Genomic DNA, 20,660 nt, shown 5'->3' on the forward strand with positions numbered 1-20,660 from the left:
ATGGAGGGAAGGCACATTTTATTCTCCTTCTTCTCAAGGCAAGAAACATTGTTCACACGTTCTTCTTCCTAACAACAAGGTGCGATTTCTTCTTCTTCTTTGTTTTATCAAGAACACAAAGGCCTTATCTTCTTCTCAAGAAGATAGTTATTCAAGAGGGGAAAAGTTGTTCAATATAATTTCTACTTCTTAACATCAAGGTAAGATTTCTTCTTTTTCTTATTCATTTTCTTCTTCTTCTTCTTCTTCTTATCAAGAACACGAAGGCCTAATCATTTTTAAAAATATTATTATCAAGAATAGAGCCATTCCAGAGAGAATATGGTGTTCAAGAGAAGGGAAAGTGCAACCAAGCTCCCTTGAAATATAATGCTAGCTTCATGAAAGAGCCGCAAGTTCTTTTAGAAAGGACAGAATGAGTAGAAATTGACATTCAAATGCTAGTTGATTGGGTATATGGTGTGTGTTACTACAAAGCTTAAGCGTAAGAATATCGGGCAAGGACCGTGGTTCAATACTCGGCTGGGTGGGTAGAGGGGAATTTTCGTCGACAAGCAAAGCTTCTATCTCCAAAGAATGAAAGGTAGGTTCAACCCTAGACAGAATTGGCAACACTAGGTAACATTACATAAGCATTAAAAAAGCTTTTGTTTGGAGAGAGGGAGAAATTAAAGAGTAACAAATAGGATATTTATGATTTTTAGTGCTTTGTTTTGAGAGGGAGAAATGAAAGAGTAACAAATAGGATATTTATGATTTTTAGTGCTCGAGTTCGAAACCCTCCATCTTTTGGTGGGCAGCTTTTATTTAAGCGGGAAGGTGTGGTTATTTAAGCATCGTGAATGTGGGCCCGAGCATCCCAACTGAGCGTGAAGTCGAAGGCGAGTGGCAGGTTCAAACCGGAGATGGTGAGGACATGCTCGTGTGCGTGCACAGCAGCTGGCAATATCGAGGGAGCACCTCCATCGATCCAAACGTGAGGATAATTACTCGAGGTGGCATTCAACAGCAAACCTAACACCACCACCTTTTCTATGGTAAGTTCCTGTGCCGGTGCCCTGGTTCTAGCATACCCTGCACACACCACCTCAGACGTAAGCTTCACCTTCCCATCCCTCGCCGCCTCCGCCCAAAACTTAACCATTGTTGATTTACCCTCCTTCACCACCATTTCCAGATCCTCCCCGTCATCCACATATAGGCGGCCACTGGCCCTTCTGATCGCACCAATATCCTCACCATCATAATGTTCCTGATCCCACTTTCTTTCATGATCATCATCGACATGGCGCGGCAAGTTCTTGCTCAGTGCCACCACGAGTGTGAAAGGGGTCTTCCTTGCAGCTTCCGTTGTCAATGCCTCCTTTTGCATGGGTATGATGATGCCCTCACGGACATGTACGTTAATCGTATCCCATGGTGCCGTTAGTCTCTCATACGAGCCTCTTGATACGACGATGACTTGCATGTAATCGAAGAGATTGTACCATGTGCCTCGCGGGAAGTAGGCATCCACATAGTCGACGCCTTTTCTAAGAACCGGGGATACAAGCACCCCTTCCCCAAGTAGGTACTGAGAACTTATGTTGAGTGTATTTGCATCCTCTGCGAAAGAGAAAAACAGAGGCCTTGCAACAGGGGCACCTGTCTCATGCGCCTGCTGAGCTAGTGTATACAGATATGGTAAAAGCTTATATCTGAGACCCAACGCTTTTCTGGCAGACTGGGCCACAGATTCCCACAGATACAGCTCTTGCCTCTCTGATGCAATGTCAGCGTGATTTCTTGAGAAGGGATAAAATGCACCCAGTTGGATCCATCTATTACACAACTCCTCCTCTGTGTCACCCAAAAAACCACAGATGTCTGCTCCTACCATCGGCACCCCAAAAAGACCAGAATTCAGTATTCCCACAATTGAGTATCCCAGATCTTCCCAGGTTGCTGAATTATCACCTGTCCAATGAGCAGCATATGCACCTATTCCTGGGAAAGTCGAGCGAGACAGGATGAAGGGCCTTTTTCTTGTAAGATTCCTTAGGGCCCTGTTTGTTGCAATAGCTTCTGAAAAGCCATACATGTTGTGGGTGTTGTACTGCAAAAATCCATTGTAATGGGTAGCACTTGGAGCGATAGTTCTCATGCCAAGACCCCTGTGGATGCCAGCCACATTGATGGCATAAGGAGGATCATCCCAAACTGTAAGACTATCATTGTTACAAACAAGGCAGCAGGAAGCTTGATCAAGTGAGGCCGTGCAGGTGGTATTTGTGGGATACTCACAAATTGTACCACTGCAAAAGTTGGAAGCTTCGTTCATGTCTATCCACAACCCGTCAAAGGGAACGAGCTCATGGAAGTTCGCGATCTCAGTGCCCCAGAAAGAGTCTATGTCTGGATGAAGAAAGTCTGTAAAATACACAGGACCTGGCCAGACTTGAGCAAGGTAGGGCTGCCCATCACGCTGGATGAATATTTGCTTCTCCTTCCCATGTTGAAATGTGGTGTAATTTTCGTCCGTGCTGATACCTGTATCATTTATGAATTAATTAAAGAAGGGCGCCATTTCTACTATTTCAAATATTATAAGCAAGAGTCTGGGCATGTATTATTAGTATTGAAGACCTGGCAGGCTCTTCCTCCTCTCAAAAACCTTTAATGTTGTGATCTATCCCCATCTATACCCACCGGGATCAAGTATGAGCACGTATCTTTGGTTGTTCGCGTGGAGTCGTTCCACAAAGTCCCTCATTTTGTCTACAGGGTAGTTCACCGGATCAAAAGTGAAATCTTTATAGGTATCCATGTAGTCAATGTCATTCCATATAACCTCCAACGGAATGCTAGCAGCCCTGTAGTTCGCCACCACATTCTCCAAGTCTTCAACACTTTCATAACCATATCTGCATTGCTGAAATCCTGCGAAACATAGTTAAAAACTTAAACATCATCAGCAGTAACTGTTAGTTACACATGAATATGGAACATGCCTCTGCCAGCTGATCAGGGCTACCTTGTGGCAAACCGAACTTGAAAGTTAATGTCTCTGGCACCAAAAGCAGACGTGAGAGGGATGATGATTTCCAAAACAAAAGTACGTCTCACCTAGTGACCAGAATGGCATTGGGGCTGGTCGACCAATCAGCTCAGTATATTGCTCCATTACTCCAAGAGGGTGTGGCCCTGAGAAGATATAGAAATCAAAAATCCCGCCAATTACTTTGTAGGTAAGAGAGTTTGCTTGGTAAGAGATGTCCATCCCATTGCTGTTCAGCAGAAGGACTCCGTGTGAGAGGCCATCTTCCCTGACATCCATGTAGAAAGGATGTGCACCATACAAATCAACATCTGTGGTACTACTAGGAATGTCAGATGCCCATAAGGTATATGTTTGACCTTCCACCAATCGGAACCCTTGAGGCCTGGTACTCTCACCTAGTCCATAGAGTGCAGCATTATCTGGGAGGAAAGAAGAGATTTCCAAATATTGGTCCTTGAATACTAGGTTACCCAAGCTAGTGTCGAAAAGGCCATCCCCGGTTGAGTTTCTGATGACTGAGAAACTGAATGGGTTGTCCGTGTATACAAACTTCAGATCACTCTCTTGCCTAGCGTTGCCGCTTGAAGTGACTTGTCTCGGGATGAGATAATCTGGTATTTCCCATCTTGCACTGGACGTATTAGTGCTGGTTATGTGAATGTGCAGACGTTCTGGGCTGTCATACCTGAGAGGTGGTATAAAGACGATACAGTTAATCGATTTGATGAAACAAAAACCACATAGGATCGTGCAAGCCCTCTTCACGTATCATAGCCATGCTCGATTCAACTATACATTTGACAAATTTTGCGAACCAGCTCATATATTAGTCCACTTAAAGCATCTTGATATTCTGAAGGTCAATCATTTGCGAGAGATCAGAAATTATAGTGTACCATCCAAGTATAGATTTGAACAGAATTTGTAATTTCTCAATTGGCAATACAATGTGATACTGCACCATTGATCTATATGATTATGCAGTAGAGCTGATTAGTGAGATATTTATACGAACCTAACGGTCACTTGGAGTTCTTCAATGTCTGACCCATTTACGTCAGTTTGCTGATTAAGCTCCAGCACCCCGAACAGACCCTCAGAAGTGGTGTTAAAAGAGAGCACTTTGTAGCCGAAGTAAGAACAGGTGCTCAAAGAGCAACCAAAGCAAGCCACAATCGTTAAAGAAAGCAAGAATGATGCAACGGCGTTTTGGGACTGCGCCATGCTGATCGCAAGATTGGGTCAACAATATCGTCAGGCCAGGAGCTAAATTATGTAGAGCCGGGGCAGGGCGAGCTTGGATTTTGAGGGCGGCGGCTCGTCGTGCGTGACAATCCCAACTACAGCTCCCGCTTGTCACCTTTAGGCCACCAACTTCACGAAAAGAGACAACGTTCACACTCTCTCTGCCGTCGGATTATTATCAACAGCTTACAACGTCAGTTGTAGGGTGAAACGGCCAACAAGCTGACGCGGCTTCACGGCCACCCCAACCACTCTTTCATTCGCACCTCACTTTTATGAAATGACTCCCATCTATCCTTCACTAAGCTTCAAAATGACTAGAAATCTAGGCATCTTACAAGCCATGTCAATGGAAAACGAAGATATCTTTAACCGAGACATTGTTTGTTTGGCAAATGTAAAGTTTCTTAACTTGTTTCGATGAGCAAAATGGCGAAAAATAAGCACACCAACTACTACCGAATTTAGGCCTTGTTGATGCTGTTCTTCCAATAGGAAAGAGGTGTGCACCCCATCCGAATTTAGTGGTTAGAACAGATGCAGCCACATAAAGCTATGATACAGATTCTTATGTATTACATATATACATAATGTGAGTCAAACAATTGAGCCATTTAAATGTTTGTTACTTGGATTTTATAAAATCTTGAAACAATGTCCCCTTTGGCCTCTCATTATCACTCTTTTGTGGACCCTTCACTTATAACTAGATCTTCTTGATAACAATTTCGTGACAATTTTGCACAAAAGATAAATTTAACCATAGTTTTGCAGAAAAATTGCATGTTTCTAAGCCACTTTAAAGCTACTAGCATCCCTTGTGTGCGAGCATGGAATGTTAGGCCGCTTCATGGCAGTGTGTGAAGTAGTCATGAAGCAATATTGTGAGGGAAAGCAAAGCTGTTGTGCAAACTTCACTTTCCTCACTTCATTCCCACACAATGTATTTGGTTGCCTCATCTTTCCTAGCAAGGAACGCTAGGTTGCTTCATGGTAGCTTATTGATTAAAGTTGCCACAAAGCAGCATTTTGAAAGAAACAAACTTACCATTTGCTTGCATTATTTGTTGGCCATGCCAATCATTGTCTCTTTTACCTATGCTCTCTCTCTCTCTCTCTCTCTCTCTCTCTCTCTCTCTCTCTCTCTCTCTCTCTCTCTCTCTCTCTCTCTCTCTCTCTCTCTCTCTTGCCTCACACTTATTATTTACATGAGAATCAAATTGAATGTAACTCACCAAACACAAAACTACAGCCATGAAAGAATAATATAACATGTATTTGATTTTTGGATATCGACAATAATACATAGATCAAAATTATCCAAGTTATAAAGATTTCCAATATCAATGCAAAACAAGAGTTTCTCTAATTTAGATAGTTGAAGTGAAGCTATCTTTTTCTTTCAAAATGATCTGATATATTTTGATCTCCATGCCTAACATATGCGGGCAAAGTTACAATATGCTCTTGTGCACTACAAGGGATTAAGCCCACAAATGGTCACATTGTTACATTTTCTTAACTAAAAAGAAAACTTACAGGCACATCTAAGTCATGATAAATAGTGTGTTAGGGGACCCATGTCCAAAATCATGCTTATTTCATGAAACATAAACGTGAATTTTTCTACACTTTACATGATTTTCACATTTACTTAAATGCTCAATTATAGGGGGAAAAAACACGGAGTTGCTCGCTAGAAATCAATGACTACAACCAACAAGCAGCTCCCTGGTTTTTCTACAACCCTTCTTGTGTACTCATTGGGTTGAGCATCAACCTTACAACTTGAATATGTATATAAGATTACACACATTAATATAAATGGAGACAATTGAGTGCATGTAATATTCTTGCCAACAACACTTCATATCAAGAAATGAAATTGGGCTTCAGGTGTTTTAAAAAAGAGTCTTGCATTAAATCAATTCTCCAATTCGACACATGAGAAGACACCTCAATGTTCCCAGCCAACAAAAAGCAAAGATGCCCCTCATAAATAATATTACGACTTCTTGATCATAATTTTTCTCACATTATATTTGATTTAGCAAATTTTCTGATTTCACTTAATGCGTCAAAGATCGCATTGACTTCTTAACTGCAAGACAAATCGCAAAAGCCTTAATCGATAGACAAAGAACATGTAAGAATAAGCATGTTATTGAGTAAGTGAAGTATCAAATAGTATAACATGACTTTATAAACTAGATAAGTTATGAGGTAACTTGGTCAAAAATGTTGGGGATAAAGACGTCTCCGCCTACCCGCTCGTGTATTACTACACTGACAGTACCTACCACTGCCCATTGTAGATGGCGGGTGCCCGTCACAGTCACTTATTCTTTATTCTTTTAGTGACAATTTGAATAAAGGAAGGCCCGGCCACACATTGTGGTTGTTGGAGTTCCCATTTCTTGTCTCTCTCTTTCTTGCTCTTACTCTCTCGCCATGGCTCTCACATGCAAGCTTCGATCCTTCTCATCTTTCAACTGGTATCAGAGCAAGTCCTTCGCGAGCGCTTCTCCCGACCTTCCCCGGCATCTACACGAGGTTTGAGAGTTTGCTTCTCACTCAGTTCTCAGCCATTATTTGGCATGAACAACAGGGTTTCATGAAGAGGCAGCCATAGCTTCCATCATTGAAGCTTGTTCTCTTCACCTCTTGCTTGGACTTGTCCTAGGCTTGTGTATGCCTATTGTAGGCCTTCATTGGGCTCTTGCTTATCCCCTACCCACCCTGATTTGACCCCTCAAGTACAGCAGCATGCTCACGTTTTCTTTGCGCCTATTTGCAAAAATGGCTCCAAAATCACTCTTTTTATTGTATCTCAGGCATTCGGAACCCGATTCAAGCAAGGCAAGAGTCTAAGTTGGGGTTTTGGCACACTCCCGATGCGATGGTGAAGTCAGATTTCCAAATTCTGATGACAAAATATTTTGCAACAGATTTCAGGTCCGAGACAGTATGTATTTGTATGCCTATGGCTTATGTGATGCTTCTACTGATGTCTATTGATACCAGATCACTTGTGGATGTTATACCTCTTATGTGAGACACATTTGGAGCTGATTTAGCTCAGCCATTGACTGTTTTGAATAGTCCCAAATTTGGCCAAAACAGGGCAGCACTTATCTCTTGAAGTCTATCCTTATCGGGATTGATCACTTGATGCATATTGATGCCCGGATGATGTCTACATGTATGGAGATGCTATGTTAATGGATTGCCATTATTTCGGCATTGATTTGAGGCCTGAAATACTCAGTCTGGATAGTGAATGTCTGATGTAAACAGTTGGCCTGAAATACTCAGTCTGGATAGTGAATGTCTGCTGTAAACAGTTGGGCTGAAGCTATTCTACTCATGTATGCTTATGCCTATGCTATTCGGGTCATGTCTTGGAGATGTACATTGATGTATTGAGCATTGAGGATTGGAAAAAAGTTCGACATTGCTTCTTAATCATTGGTTGAGCTTGAGCTCCGCTTTCCATAGCATTTTGGATATTTATCTTGGATGTATCTTGGCACTTATCGGTCTATGCTTGATCGCTTTGGACATGCACTTATGCTCATATCACCTACCTATGTCAGTTACATTGTTTGAGCTTAGATGCTATTGGAGCTTTACTTGGGCTTGACATTCGATTGTCTAGAGCATATTTTGCAGATTTATTGGCTTGCCAGAGTTTATTTTGGGATGTACTTAATGTCTATGGATGCTACATATGGATGCTCTACCGCCTACATTATTGGGATGTATCATTGATGCTAGATCTTAGACACTTGTCTCTAGTGCTTGTACATGCTTTGTTCAAGCTTTGTTGCTTGATATTTACGGCTTTTGTGCCAGTGGGAGCATCTTTGGATGCTTGACAGGCATTGCACAAGTGGTCTATGCTATTTGAGCTTTTGAGACTATTTGGGATTTCTTACCCTTTGGGATGATGCATGGTTCATATGTCTTGGTTCCTTCCAATGCTTATGAGCTGACTCTTTGACTTGGGTCCCTTTCCTTGTGAGCTGACACCTACTTGTGTCAAGTCTTGGTAGTGGCAAGTACACTTTGCTCCGTTGACTGGGGGGTGTGCCTACTCACTGACAGATATTTCATGACACGTTTGGGTGTTGGATTTGTGCTTATTGACTGTCATATACCTATGTTATGCCCGCATGATCCTCGTCATGGTCTTGGTAGTATTTGATTGACTTGGGATCCGCTTCTGGCACAATTAACTCTCATTTTTAGAAATTTGTCATTTATTATAGCAAGCTGAAATCTATAGATTTTGAGTATTTCTATGAGGGTAATTTGATGTTATCTTGGACATATTTGGTGGACATGTGCTTCTCTTGGTAAAATCCACTCTCTCAGCCATTTTTAGTAGTGGTTTTAGTGTATTTTGTGCTAATTACAAGAACCTGTAATTTTACATTTTTACATTGATTTGGGACAATATGGCTGGTCATCTAAAAGACACAGTTCTCTTTAACATTGCCAAGTTCGATGGTACCAACTATGGGTATTGAAAGTCCCAAATATGGTAGGTTTTGGTACAGAAGTCGTAGATTAAACCCTTGCGTTTCAAAGGTGTCAAACCTGAGGATATGGATGATGGTGTTTGGATGGAAGTTGATGAGCTATACAAGTCTACCATTATTTTGTCACTCTCAGAAGAGGTCCATCATAATGTTGTTGAAAATGAGAATCAGAGTGCATGTGATTTATGGGAGAAGATTCAGGAGCTCTATGCGCAGCAGAGTCCTGCGTCACAAATGTATTGGCTGAAGCTGCTAATGGACCTTCGCATGAAGAAGGAGTCATCCCTATCATCTCATTTCAGTCAATTTCATGCTATTATGAAGAATCTGTTGTCACAAGGTATTGAGTGTTGGGGGTAAAGGCTCCTCTACCTAGCCGCCCATGTATTACTACACTGACAGTCACTGCCACTGCACACTGCAGGGCGAGCGCCTATTACCGTCACTTTATTCTTTATTCTTTTAGTGACAGTTTGAATAAAGGAAGGCCCGATCACATATTCTGACTGTTGGAGTTCCCATTTCTTGTCTCTCTCTTTCTTGCTCTTGCTCTTGCTCTCCCGCCATAGCTTTCAAGTCCAAGCTTTGATCCTTCTCACCTTCCAATTGGTATCAGAGCACAGCTTCCCAACTCTTGAGCTTGGCTCATGGAATTCTCAGCTTCTCATCGACTCCTTACTGGCATTGGGTCTCCTTCCCGGCAGCCATATCCAACTCCTTCAAGCTCCCGTCACTCCCTGGCTTCCCAAGCTTCTTCCCGGCATTGTTGGGCACCTTTAGGGCATTACATCAGAGGTATTGCTTCATTCTCCATAGGGTTTTGTATTGTTTTCAGGTCACACAGGCTATGAACACTTTGGGGCAGCCACCATTGAAGCTCCCTTGCTTCATATCTACGTTGCTCTTGATCAAGACCTCTTGAGGCTTGTTGTGTGCCCCCTTGGGCACCTACTTGAGCCCCTCCTCTGCCCCATTTATGCCATGTGGGTTGCAAGCCACCCAGGATAGTAGCACGCTATTTGCGCCTAATTTCTAGGCTGATCTCCATTTGCATCACAGGGTACTCCTCAAGCTCCAGGCCATTGGGCACTTAAACAGGCTTCATCGGAGGCATTTGCACATGCTTTGATGCTTGGTATCGAAGGTTTGAGCATTGACATTGCTTCTGGTCTGATTTAGCACCGTTTTGGGACTGTCATAACAGTCCATAGGCAGTTTATAATAGTGCTACATTAACATTTGATGTTTATGCTTGCCCGGCATTGTCATTTGATGCCCAATTGGTTCCATATGATGCCTACATGTTAGGGGAATGTATGCCTATTGTTTGGCAACCATTTGGAGCTGATTTTGGTACTGAAAGTTCTCAGTTTTGCACATGCATTGGGTTATGCCTATTGGTTTCGGCCTATGTCTTGGATATATGCCATGAAGTATTGATCTTCGGGGTATGACTTCGAGCTTGGATTTCATTTCGGATGCTTTTGGAAGAGCTTTTACATTACACACTCATTGACATGGTTCATGCTTGACAGTGGTATATGATTTGACAGTGATGTTGCTTGGGTTTATGCATACCCATTGCCTATGGCTTGATGCTCATGTATTGGTTGATTACCCTATGCATACATTGCGCTTGAGTGCTTATTGAAGCTCTACCTTGGATGCATTTTGGATTATCTGGAGTTGTCTTGGATGTTACTTGGCTTGTCAGAGTTTGGATTGGGATATTCTTGATGTCTTACATGCTTATGGATGCTACATACGGATGCTCTACCGCCTACATGTTCAGAATGTACTATTGATGTATTGTCTTGGACTTATGTCATTGGCACTGTGTCTTGACTTGGTTTGAGCTCTTGAGCTCGTACATATGGCTTTTGTGCCAGTGGGAGCATTCTTGAATGCTTATTAGACATTGAGCAGGCGGTGCTTTTTATGCATTAAGCAATTACAGACACTTGAGACATTGGGATTTCTTACCCTTTGGGATGATACATTATATGTCTTGGTTCACTATATGCTTATGAGCTGAATCTCAGATTTGGATCCGTATCTTTGTGAGCTGACACCTACTTGTGTCAAGTTTTGGTAGTGGCAGGAACACTTTGCCCCGTTGACTGGGGGGTGTGCCTACTCACTAGCAGATGTTTGTATGACATGTTTGGGTGTTGGATTCATGCTTATCAACTGTCATATACCTATGTTATGCCCGCATGATGCCGGCTTTGGTCTTGGCAATATCTAATTGACTTGGGATCCGATTTTGGCACTGTTAGCTCTCATTTACTGAAATCTATAATTTATTACAGCAATCATATATTTATGGACTAACATGGATTTTTCATGCTGAAATATTCTGAAATGATATACTTTCACTAGTACCTGGTGGGCAGCAGCTTTGGTTACACTTTTCTCGCCATTTTCTCTCAATTTTGGTGATTTTTTGGTCATTTTCTGCAATAAACAGCAAGCAGTTTTGAACTATCTACAATCTTTCAGCCTGCATTATGGCAAGTTTGTCCACTGAACATGCTATTTTCAACATCACCAAGCTTGATGGTATGAATTACTCTTATTGGAAGAGCCAGATTTGGCAGGTGTTGGTGCAGAAATCGCATATCAAACCTTTTGAGGTTGAGCGGGCATCCGCTTGCAACTATGCCATATGACGAATGGCTTGAGCTTGATGAGTTATGCAAGTCCACTATTGTATTATCTCTCACAGAACAAGTTCACTACAATGTATTTGAGGAAGAACAGAGTGCATGGCAGTTGTGGGATAAAATCAAGAATCTCTATGACAAGAAAAGTCCAGCGAGTCATATATATTGGCTGAAGCAGCCTATGGATCTGCGCATGAAGGAGAATGTGATTATGTCTGCTCACTTGAGCCAATTCCATGCTATACTCAAGAACTTGACTTCGCAGGACATCACTTTTGCAGAGGATGTCACTCCTCTTTTCTTGCTTGGTACTCTTAATGAGTCATGGGATGTATTCCGCACTGCATTATGTGCCTCTACTACTACCTTGAAATTATCTAATGTTGAGAGCGCTCTTCCGCAGGAAGAGGTTAACCGTAAGAATTTGGATGCCTCTCATGTGTCACATGCTATGACAGTTAGAGGCCGGAATGATGGATATGAAAAGCATGGCAGTGGCAGTGGCCATGGACAGGATTCTCAGCAATCTCGGTCCAAGTCTCGTGGGAAGTTACGTAGCAAATCTCGTGGCAGGAATGTAGATGTTACTTGTCACTATTGTGGGAAAAAGGGCCATATTAGGCCACAATGCCATGAACTGCACAATGAAAGGTGCAAAGATAATAGGAAAGACAAAGTGCACGATAAGTCTTCTGATCACAGCATAGTGCCTGCAAAGTCCAGTGTTAAAATTGAAGAGATCAATGTTATGCAGCCTGAGGATGTTGATGATGATGATTATATCCTTGTAGCTTCTTCTAGTGCCTCACAGATGACAGAGATACACTCTATGTATGCACAGTGTTGGCTCTTGGACTCAGGTGCATCCTTTCATGTGACACCTTGCTGAGTGGTTTCATATGATCATACCGTACTATTTCGGGTTCTATGTGCTTGGGTGATGACAGCTCTCTTGATATTGTGGGCATTGGTGATGTTAGGATGCAGTTAATTCCTTCTGGCAGCAGTTTTGTTATGTAGGATGTATGTCATGTACCTACTTTGACACGCAGTCTCATGTCAGCTGGACAGCTTGATGATGTAGGTTATCATGTATCTTTTGAAGACTCTGCATAGAAGATCACTCATGGCAGACTTGTGATTGCGAGAGGTGCCAAGGCTGGCAGCCTCTATCCCTTGATTGTATCAACTTCTTCCCTTGATCATGTTTTGTCTGTGGGTTCCATCCCACATGTATCTCTTTGGCATGCCCGTTTGGACCATATGTCTTTGAAGGGAATGAAAATGCTTTCTAGTGTGCAGTACTTACTGCCCCTTGATTATGCATGTTTTGATTCATGTGAGCATTGTCTTTATGGCAGGTAGACTAGGTCTACGCATAAAAAGTCCAGTAGGCCACGCATGAGTGAGCCCTTGGCATTGGTACATTCGGATGTCTGTGGGCCCATGCCTTGTCAGTTTATGGGTGGTGCCAAGTATTTTGTTACTTTCATAGATGATTTTTCATAAAAAGTTTGGGCTTATTCCATTAAGCTGAAATCCGATGTCTTGGCTGTGTTTCAGAGATGGCTGGCATTGGTTGAGAACCAGTCTAGGTATAGGCTAAAATGCCTAAGGACAGATAATGGGGGTGAGTATGTCTCACATGCTTTTGAGCAGTTATGTGATGAGAGGGGTATTAAGCCTCAGTTAACCGCCCCCTACACCCCCCCCAGAATGGTTTGGCTGAGTAGATGAATAGAACCATCCAGGAGCGTGTATGTAGTATGCTTAGCCACGCAAGCCTACCACAGAGCTTTTGGGCTGAGGCAGTTAGTACATCTGTGCATGTCATAAATAGATCACCTTCTAGTGGTTTGGATTTCCAGGTTGCAGAGGAGGTATGGACTAGAAAACCTCCCTCTTATGCGCATCTCTGTGTCTTTGGATGTGAGGCATTTTGCCATGTGCCTAGGGACAAGAGAAATAAGCTGGATCCTAAGAGTGTCAAATGCATTTTCCTTGGTTATGGGGATGCAAGCGAGATGGGTTACTGTCTTTAGGATCTGCATGTGCAAAAAGTCATCCACAATCATGATGTAGTCTTTCATGAAGACAAGATGCATCGGCAGCTTGAGAGAGTTGTTGAGATCTGCAGGGTCATATTTTAGGAGGAGCCAAGAGCTCTCGCACAGCCAATTAGACAGCCTATAGCTGCAATAGATGCTCATGGTCAGGGTGTTGGACACACAATTGGGCAAGCAGTAGAGCCTGCCGTGAGACGAGGTCTACTAGAGACAGACATCCACTTGATAGATTCTAGCCCTCGATGCATTATGTCTTGGTTACAAATGCAGGAGAGCCTTTCACTTATAATGAGGCTATGCGTAGGGGCGACAGTCACTCGTGGGAGAGAGCTATGTAGTCTGAGATAGACTCCTTGCATAAGAATGACACTTGGGATTTGGTTTCCTTGCCTACGAGCAAGAAGGCTTTGCCATACAAGTGGGTGTACAAGCTGAAAAGTACCCCTGGACACCCCAAGCAGGCATACAAGGCTAGATTGGTAGCAAAGGGTTTTAAGCAGGAGCATGGTGTGGACTTTGATGAGGTCTTTTCTCCTGTGGTTAAGATGACCACCCTGCGCTTAGTCTTGGCTTTGGTTGCTCAGCTTGACTTGGATTTATACCAGATGGATGTCAAGATGGCTTTCTTACATGGGGACTTGCATGATGAGATCTATATGGAGCATCCTAAGGGCTTTGCAGAACCTAGCAGGGAGCACCTAGTGTGCAAATTGAAGAAAAGTCCTTATGGCTTGAAACAGGCACCTAGGGAGTGGTATCATAAGTTTGATGCCTTTATGCAGTCACAGGGCTATAGCAAGAGTGCTATGGATCCGTATCTTTACACGAAGAAAGCCCGTGATGGTACTTTATTGATTTTGGTCCTCTATGTGGATGATATGCTAATAAGCAGGGAAAGCTCATGATGAGCTAGATGCTCTTAAGGCTCAGCTCAAGAAGAGCTTTGAGATGAAAGATCTGGGACAGGCCGCTCACATACTTGGTATGCGCATTAGACGCGATAGGCATCAGGGACTCCTCTACTTGTCATAGAGGGAGTACATTCATAAAGCCCTTGAGCGCTTCCGCATGCAGGATGTAAATCCTATTGGTTGTCCATTACCTTCTTATGTGAAGGTATCACAGGCTGATTGTCTACATATAGATGAGCAGAGGGCCAAGATGACCAAGATTCCCTATGCATCCACAATGGGCAGTCTTATGTATGCCATGATAGCCACTCGTCCAGATATTGCCTTTGCAGTCGGTGTTGTGGCACGCTATATGGCTACACCTAGCAAGAAGCATTGGGATGCTGTGAAGGGTATCATGAGGTACCTGAAGGGCACTACAGATATGTGCATGTGCTATGGTAGCCGGGATACAGGAGTCATGGGGTACACTGACTCTGATTATGCAGGACATGCAGATAGTAGGAAGTCCACTTCCGACTATGTATTCACCTATACTGGAGGTTTTGTTTCTTGGATGTCCAGGGTGCATAAATACACGGCCCTTTCTACTATAGAGGCCGAGTATGTTGCAGCCACTGTGGCTTGCAAAGAGGCCATTTGGTTGGGCCGTTTGGTTTTTGACCTTGGTATTGATGCTATCCCTACACTACATTCGGATTCTATGAGTGCTATTCAGTTAGCCAAGAATCCGGTCTTCCATGCAAAGACGAAACACATTGAGGTGAGGTATCACTTCTTACGTGGGGTTGTTGAAGACAAGTCTATTGATCTTGTCAAGATCTCGATTGACCAGAATCCTGTAGATCTGCTCACGAAAAGCCTCTCTATAGAGCGCTTTGCCTTCCTCAAGAGGTTGATGGTCATGGGATGAGATGACATCTTTCCTCATCCTGTTGTACATGTGTACATGTTGTACTGTCTTTTTCTTTTTCTTTTCACTCCTCACTAGGGCAGATTTGCCTTTAAGTGGGAGGTTGTTGGGGGTAAAGGCGCCTCCGCCTAGCCACCCGTGTATTACTACACTGACAGTCACCGCCACTGTACACTGCAGGTGGCGGGCGCTTATCACCGCCACTTTATTCTTTATTCTTTTAGTGACAATTTAAATAAAGGAAGGCCCGGTCACACATTGTGAGTGTTGAAGTTCCCATTTCTTGTCTCTCTCTTTCTTGCTCTTGCTCTCCCACCATAGCTCTCCAGTCCAAGCTTCGATCCCTCTCACCTTTCATTGAGTTCAACGATAACTTGCACCTGTTATTTCTGCTTTGGCACCCTTCCTGAATCATGGGATGTATTCGGTACTGCCATATGCACGAACAAGCTTGATGGACTGAAAATCAAAGATGTTGAGAGTGCTTTATTGACTTAGGAAATCAACAGGAGAAACAATGATGCTTCCCGCTCTTCACATCCATTGACCGTTAAAGGTGGCAGAAATGGCAGGCATGATAATGATCATAAGGGCAGGGTCTCTCAGAAGTCCAGGTCCAAGTCACGTGGTCACAGTAAGTCCCGTGGACAGAAGTCTGATCTTACCTATCATTATTATGGGAAAGCATGGCATATTAGGCCGCAGTGCCATAAAATGCGCGATGATAAGTGCAAGGAAAAGGGAAAAGAAAAAGTGCAGGAAAAGTCTTCTGAGCGTAGTATTATACCTGCAAAGTCATGTGTGAAGATAGAAGAGGTTAATGTCATGCAGGCCACTAATTTAGATGATGATTACATACTTGCAGCTTCTTCATGCAATGCCTTATAGACTTCTGAGATACACTCTATGTATGTCCAGTGTTGGCTCTTGGATTCAGGTGCGTCCTTTCATGTGACACCCTATCGAGATTGGTTTCATACCTATCGTACCATGTCTGGTTTTGTGCGTCTTGGTGATGACAGGTCTCTTGACATTGTGGGCATTGGAGATGTTCAGCTATAGTTTCCTTTTGGCAGTTCTTTTGTTTTGCATGATGTGCGCCATGTACCTGTGTTGACTCGCAGCCTTATGTCAGCTGGGGACAACTTGATGATGCAAGGTATTTTGTATCTTTTGGAGACTCTGCATGGAAGATTACTCATGGTAAGCTTGTACTTGCAAGAGGTGCCAAGTCTGGTAGCCTCTATCCCTTACTTGTATTAGGAGCTACATTGTATCATGTTTTGTCTGTGGGTTCTATTCCCCATATATCCCTTTGGCATGCTCATTTGGGGCATATGTCTCTTAAAGGAATGAAAATGCTCCGTGCTTTGCAGTATCTTCCGCCTTTTGTCTCTTCGCATTTTGATTATTGTGATCATTGTTTGTATGGCATGCAAACTAGAAATACACATAAAAAGTTTGGTAAGAAATGCATGGGTGAGCCTTTGGCTCTTGCACACTCAGATGTATGTGGGCCCATGCCCTGTTAGTCACTTGGTGGGGCAAAGTACTTTGTTACTTTCATAGATGATTGCTCATGTAAGGTTTGGGCTTATCCCATAAATAGAAAATCCGATGTCTTAGACACATTTCAGCGTTGGCTTGCATTGGCAGAAAACCAGTCTGGGAAAATGCTAAAATGCCTAAGATCAGAGAATGGGGGTGAGTATGTATCACGTGCTTTTGAGCAGTTTTGTGATGAGCGAGGTATTAAGCGTCAGTTGATCGTCCCTTATATCCCACCCCATAATGGTATGGCTGAACGCATGAATAGGACTATTCAGGAAAGGATCCATAGCATGCTTAGCCAAGCTGGCTTACCGCATCACTTTTGAGCTAAGGTAGTTACTACTGGAGTGCATCTCATTAATAGGTCGCCTAGCAGTGGCACTGACTTTCAAGTTGCAAAGAAGGTATGGGCAGGCAAGTCCCCCCTCTTATGATCATTGGCATGTCTTTGGATGTGAAGCATTATGCCATATACCCAAGGACAAATGCAATAAGCTGGATCCTAAGAGTGTCAAATGCATTTTCATTGGCTATGGAGATGTAGGAGAGATGGGTTACCGTCTATGGGATCCGCAGGTGCGAAAAGTGGCCCGCAGCCATGATGTCATCTTTCATGAGGACAAAATGCATATGCAGCCTGAAAAAGTGGTTGAGGTGCACAGAGTTATCTTTTAGGAGGAGCCCCCTACTCCTGTTCAGCCCGCTCCACGGCCAGCTAGACACCGCGCAGCATCACCTGATACTCATAGCCCAGATGTTAGACATGCTAATGCTAGACAGGATATTGGTCAGGCAGCAGATCCTGGCTTGAGGCGTTCTATTAGAGATAGACGACCTCCTGACCGTTTTGCACCCTTTATGGATTATAACTAGTTACATATGCAGGAGAGCCTCTTACTTATGATGGAGCTATGCGCAGGGGTGATTGTCACTCTTGGGAGAAGGCTATGCAATCTGAGCTTGACTCATTGCATAAGAATAAGACTTGGGATTTGGTTTCCTTGCCTCATGGTAAAAAGGCTTTGCCATGCAAGTGGGTGTACAAGCTGAAAAGTACCCTTGGACATCCCAAGTCGACATACAAGGCTCGATTGATTGCTAAGGATTTTAAGCAGGAGCATGGTGTTGACTTTGATGAAGCCTTTTCTCCTATGGTCAAGATGACCACACTACGCTTAGTCTTGGCCTTGGTTGCACAGCTTGACTTGGACTTGTACTAGATCGATGTCAAGACGGCTTTTCTACATGGGGACTTGTATGATGAGATTTACATGGATCAGCCTAAGAGCTTTGCAGACCCTGGCAGGAAACACCTAGTGTGCAAGCTAAAGAAAATTCTATATGTCTTAAAGCAGGCACCTAGGGAATGGTACCATAAGTTTGATACATTCATGCAGTCACAGGGCTACAGCTATAGTGCTATGGATCCGTGCTTGTATATGAAGAAAGTCCATGACGGTTCTTTACTAATATTGGTACTCTATGTGGATGACATGCTTTTAGCAGGGATGGCTCATGAGGAGCTCGATGCTCTTAAGGCTCAGCTCAAGAAGAGCTTTGAGATGAAATATCTGGGACATGCCTCTCATATACTTGGTTTGCACATCACGCGCGATAGATCTTAGGGACTCCTCTATCTGTCACAGAGGGAGTACGTACATAAAGTCCTTAAGCGCTTCCATATGCACGATGTTAATCCTATTGGCTATCCATTACCTTCTCATGTAAAGGTTTCACAGGCCAATTGTCCACACATAGGTGAGCAGAGGGCCGAGATGGCCAAGATTCCCTATGCATTAGTCATGGGCAATCTTATGTATGCCATGATAGCCACCCGTCCAAATATTGCTTTTGCAGTTGGGGTTGTGGCATGTTATATAGCTACACCTAGCAAGAAACATTGGGATGCCATGAAGGGTATCATGAGGTACCTGAAAGTCACAGCAGATATGTATCTTTGTTATGGCAGCCAAGATACAGGAGTCGTGGGGTACACTGACTCTGATTTGCAGGACATGCAGATAGTAGGAAGTCCACTTCTGGCTATGTGTTCACTTATGTTGGAGGGGCTATCTCTTGGATGTCCAGGGCGCAGAAGTGTATGGCCCTTTCTACTACAGAGGCCAAGTATATTGCAGCCACAGAGGCTTGCAATGAGGCTGTCTAGTTAGGCTGTTTGATTGTAGACCTTGGTATGAGAGATGCTATGCCTACACTGCATTCGGATTCTATGAGTGCCATTCAGTTGGCCAAGAATTTGGTCTTCCATGCGAAGAAAAAACATATTGAGGTGAGGTGCATTTGCGAGGTCATTGAGGACAAGTCTGTTGACCTTGTCAAGATTCCAACTAAGTAGAATCCTGCAAACTTGCTCACGAAAAAGCCTCACTACCGAGCGCTTTGCCTTCCTCGGGAGATTGATGGGCATTGGATGAGATGACGTATTTTTCCTCATCCTGTAGTACATGTGTACATGTTGTACTGTCTTTTCTTTTTTCTCTCTCACTGGGCATATTCGCATTTAAGTGGAAGGTTGTTGGGAGTAAAGACGCCTCCGCCTAGCCGCCCATGTATTACTACACTGACAGTACCCGCCATTGCACACTACAAGTGGTAGCTACCCATCACAATCACTTATTCTTTATTCTTTTAGTGACAATTTGAATAAAGAAAGGCCTGGCCACACATTGTGGTTGTTGGAGTTCCCATTTCTTGTCTCTCTCTTTCTTGCTCTTGCTCTCCCACCATAGCTCTCGCGTGCAAGCTTCGATCCTTCTCACCTTTCAACAAAAAACCACCATATGAAGTTATTTTCAAGAAAAAAAAGGTTTTTGAAAAAATAGGCCAAAATTCATGACCTTTTTTACGCCTAGAGGGAGAGAAAGCATAAAATAATCATCTCCATGCCACCATCCAACAAGTAGGCAATGGAGAAAATGACATGGTAGGAATTGGCAAAACCCCCATTATTATAAACCTGATAGAGGTAACATCTTGTCAGTTTGGAAAAAAATAATATTTTATAAGTTTATCACACTATATTTGGCTTTAAACTATTATAAATGCATTATAAAGAAAATACATATGAGCTGTCGCTTAGGAAAATAACCTAAGTAATATAATAATTGTTAGATATGATCAATGCCCCACCCTCATTAGTGCCACCAATGATCCAGGGTGCTCAAAGTTGTAAGGCCCCCATTATGAGGAGAAGCCAAATGTGAGCCCGGACATTGGTTGAGTCTTGACTTGTATATCAGATGAGGTCTATGTGACCGGATGGCAAAAAGGTGACCGTTGTAGGTCTAATCTTTGGGTTAGATGGAGTGGTTAAGCTGGTAGCAACTCGAGGCGCATTGCATCAAGTTGCGGGGTAAGGGAGTTAAAAGAGGCCCCTATTTTGGGGTCCGAGGGCCGCGGGCGGGGATCGGGGGGCAGTGCCCCCGACTTCATGGTAAAGGGAATATTCCCTAGCCGACTAGTGGAGGATCATATGGTAGGTCGGTCAGGCTGACCTAACGGCCTTCACGGGCTATAAAAGCTAAACCCCTTCACAGCCATCTATCATTCATCTTTCACCCAGTCAAAGTTGTTGTTCCAGCTAGCCTTAAGCTCTTCACCTATCTTCTGTCTAAATCGCCATCTAAGCTTCACACACAGTGGAAGTGCACGGGTGGACAGAGCCATCTTTGTATCAGTTGTTTGGAGCTAAAGAATTTACTAA

At 43.3% G+C, this 20,660-nt stretch overlaps 1 protein-coding gene across 1 annotated transcript; it reads right to left on the reverse strand.

Annotated features, from left to right (window-relative positions):
• Positions 1-656: 656 nt before the first annotated feature.
• LOC148040502 (putative alpha-glucosidase Os06g0675700) lies at positions 657-4,320 on the reverse strand. Its single transcript, XM_087699957.1, has 4 exons — positions 4,056-4,320; positions 3,106-3,725; positions 2,689-2,919; positions 657-2,529 (listed from the first exon to the last, which is right to left on the reverse strand). The coding sequence occupies exons 1-4, from the start codon at positions 4,262-4,264 to the stop codon at positions 830-832; spliced, it is 2,760 nt and encodes a 919-aa protein (XP_087556083.1). The 5' UTR covers positions 4,265-4,320; the 3' UTR covers positions 657-829.
• Between the last annotated feature and the right edge of the window lie 16,340 nt (positions 4,321-20,660).

Source organism: Lygodium microphyllum, chromosome 2 (assembly GCF_053477565.2).
Source record: "Lygodium microphyllum isolate KBCC chromosome 2, Lygodium_microphyllum_v1.1.10, whole genome shotgun sequence".
In the NCBI taxonomy this organism is placed as follows: domain Eukaryota; kingdom Viridiplantae; phylum Streptophyta; class Polypodiopsida; order Schizaeales; family Lygodiaceae; genus Lygodium; species Lygodium microphyllum.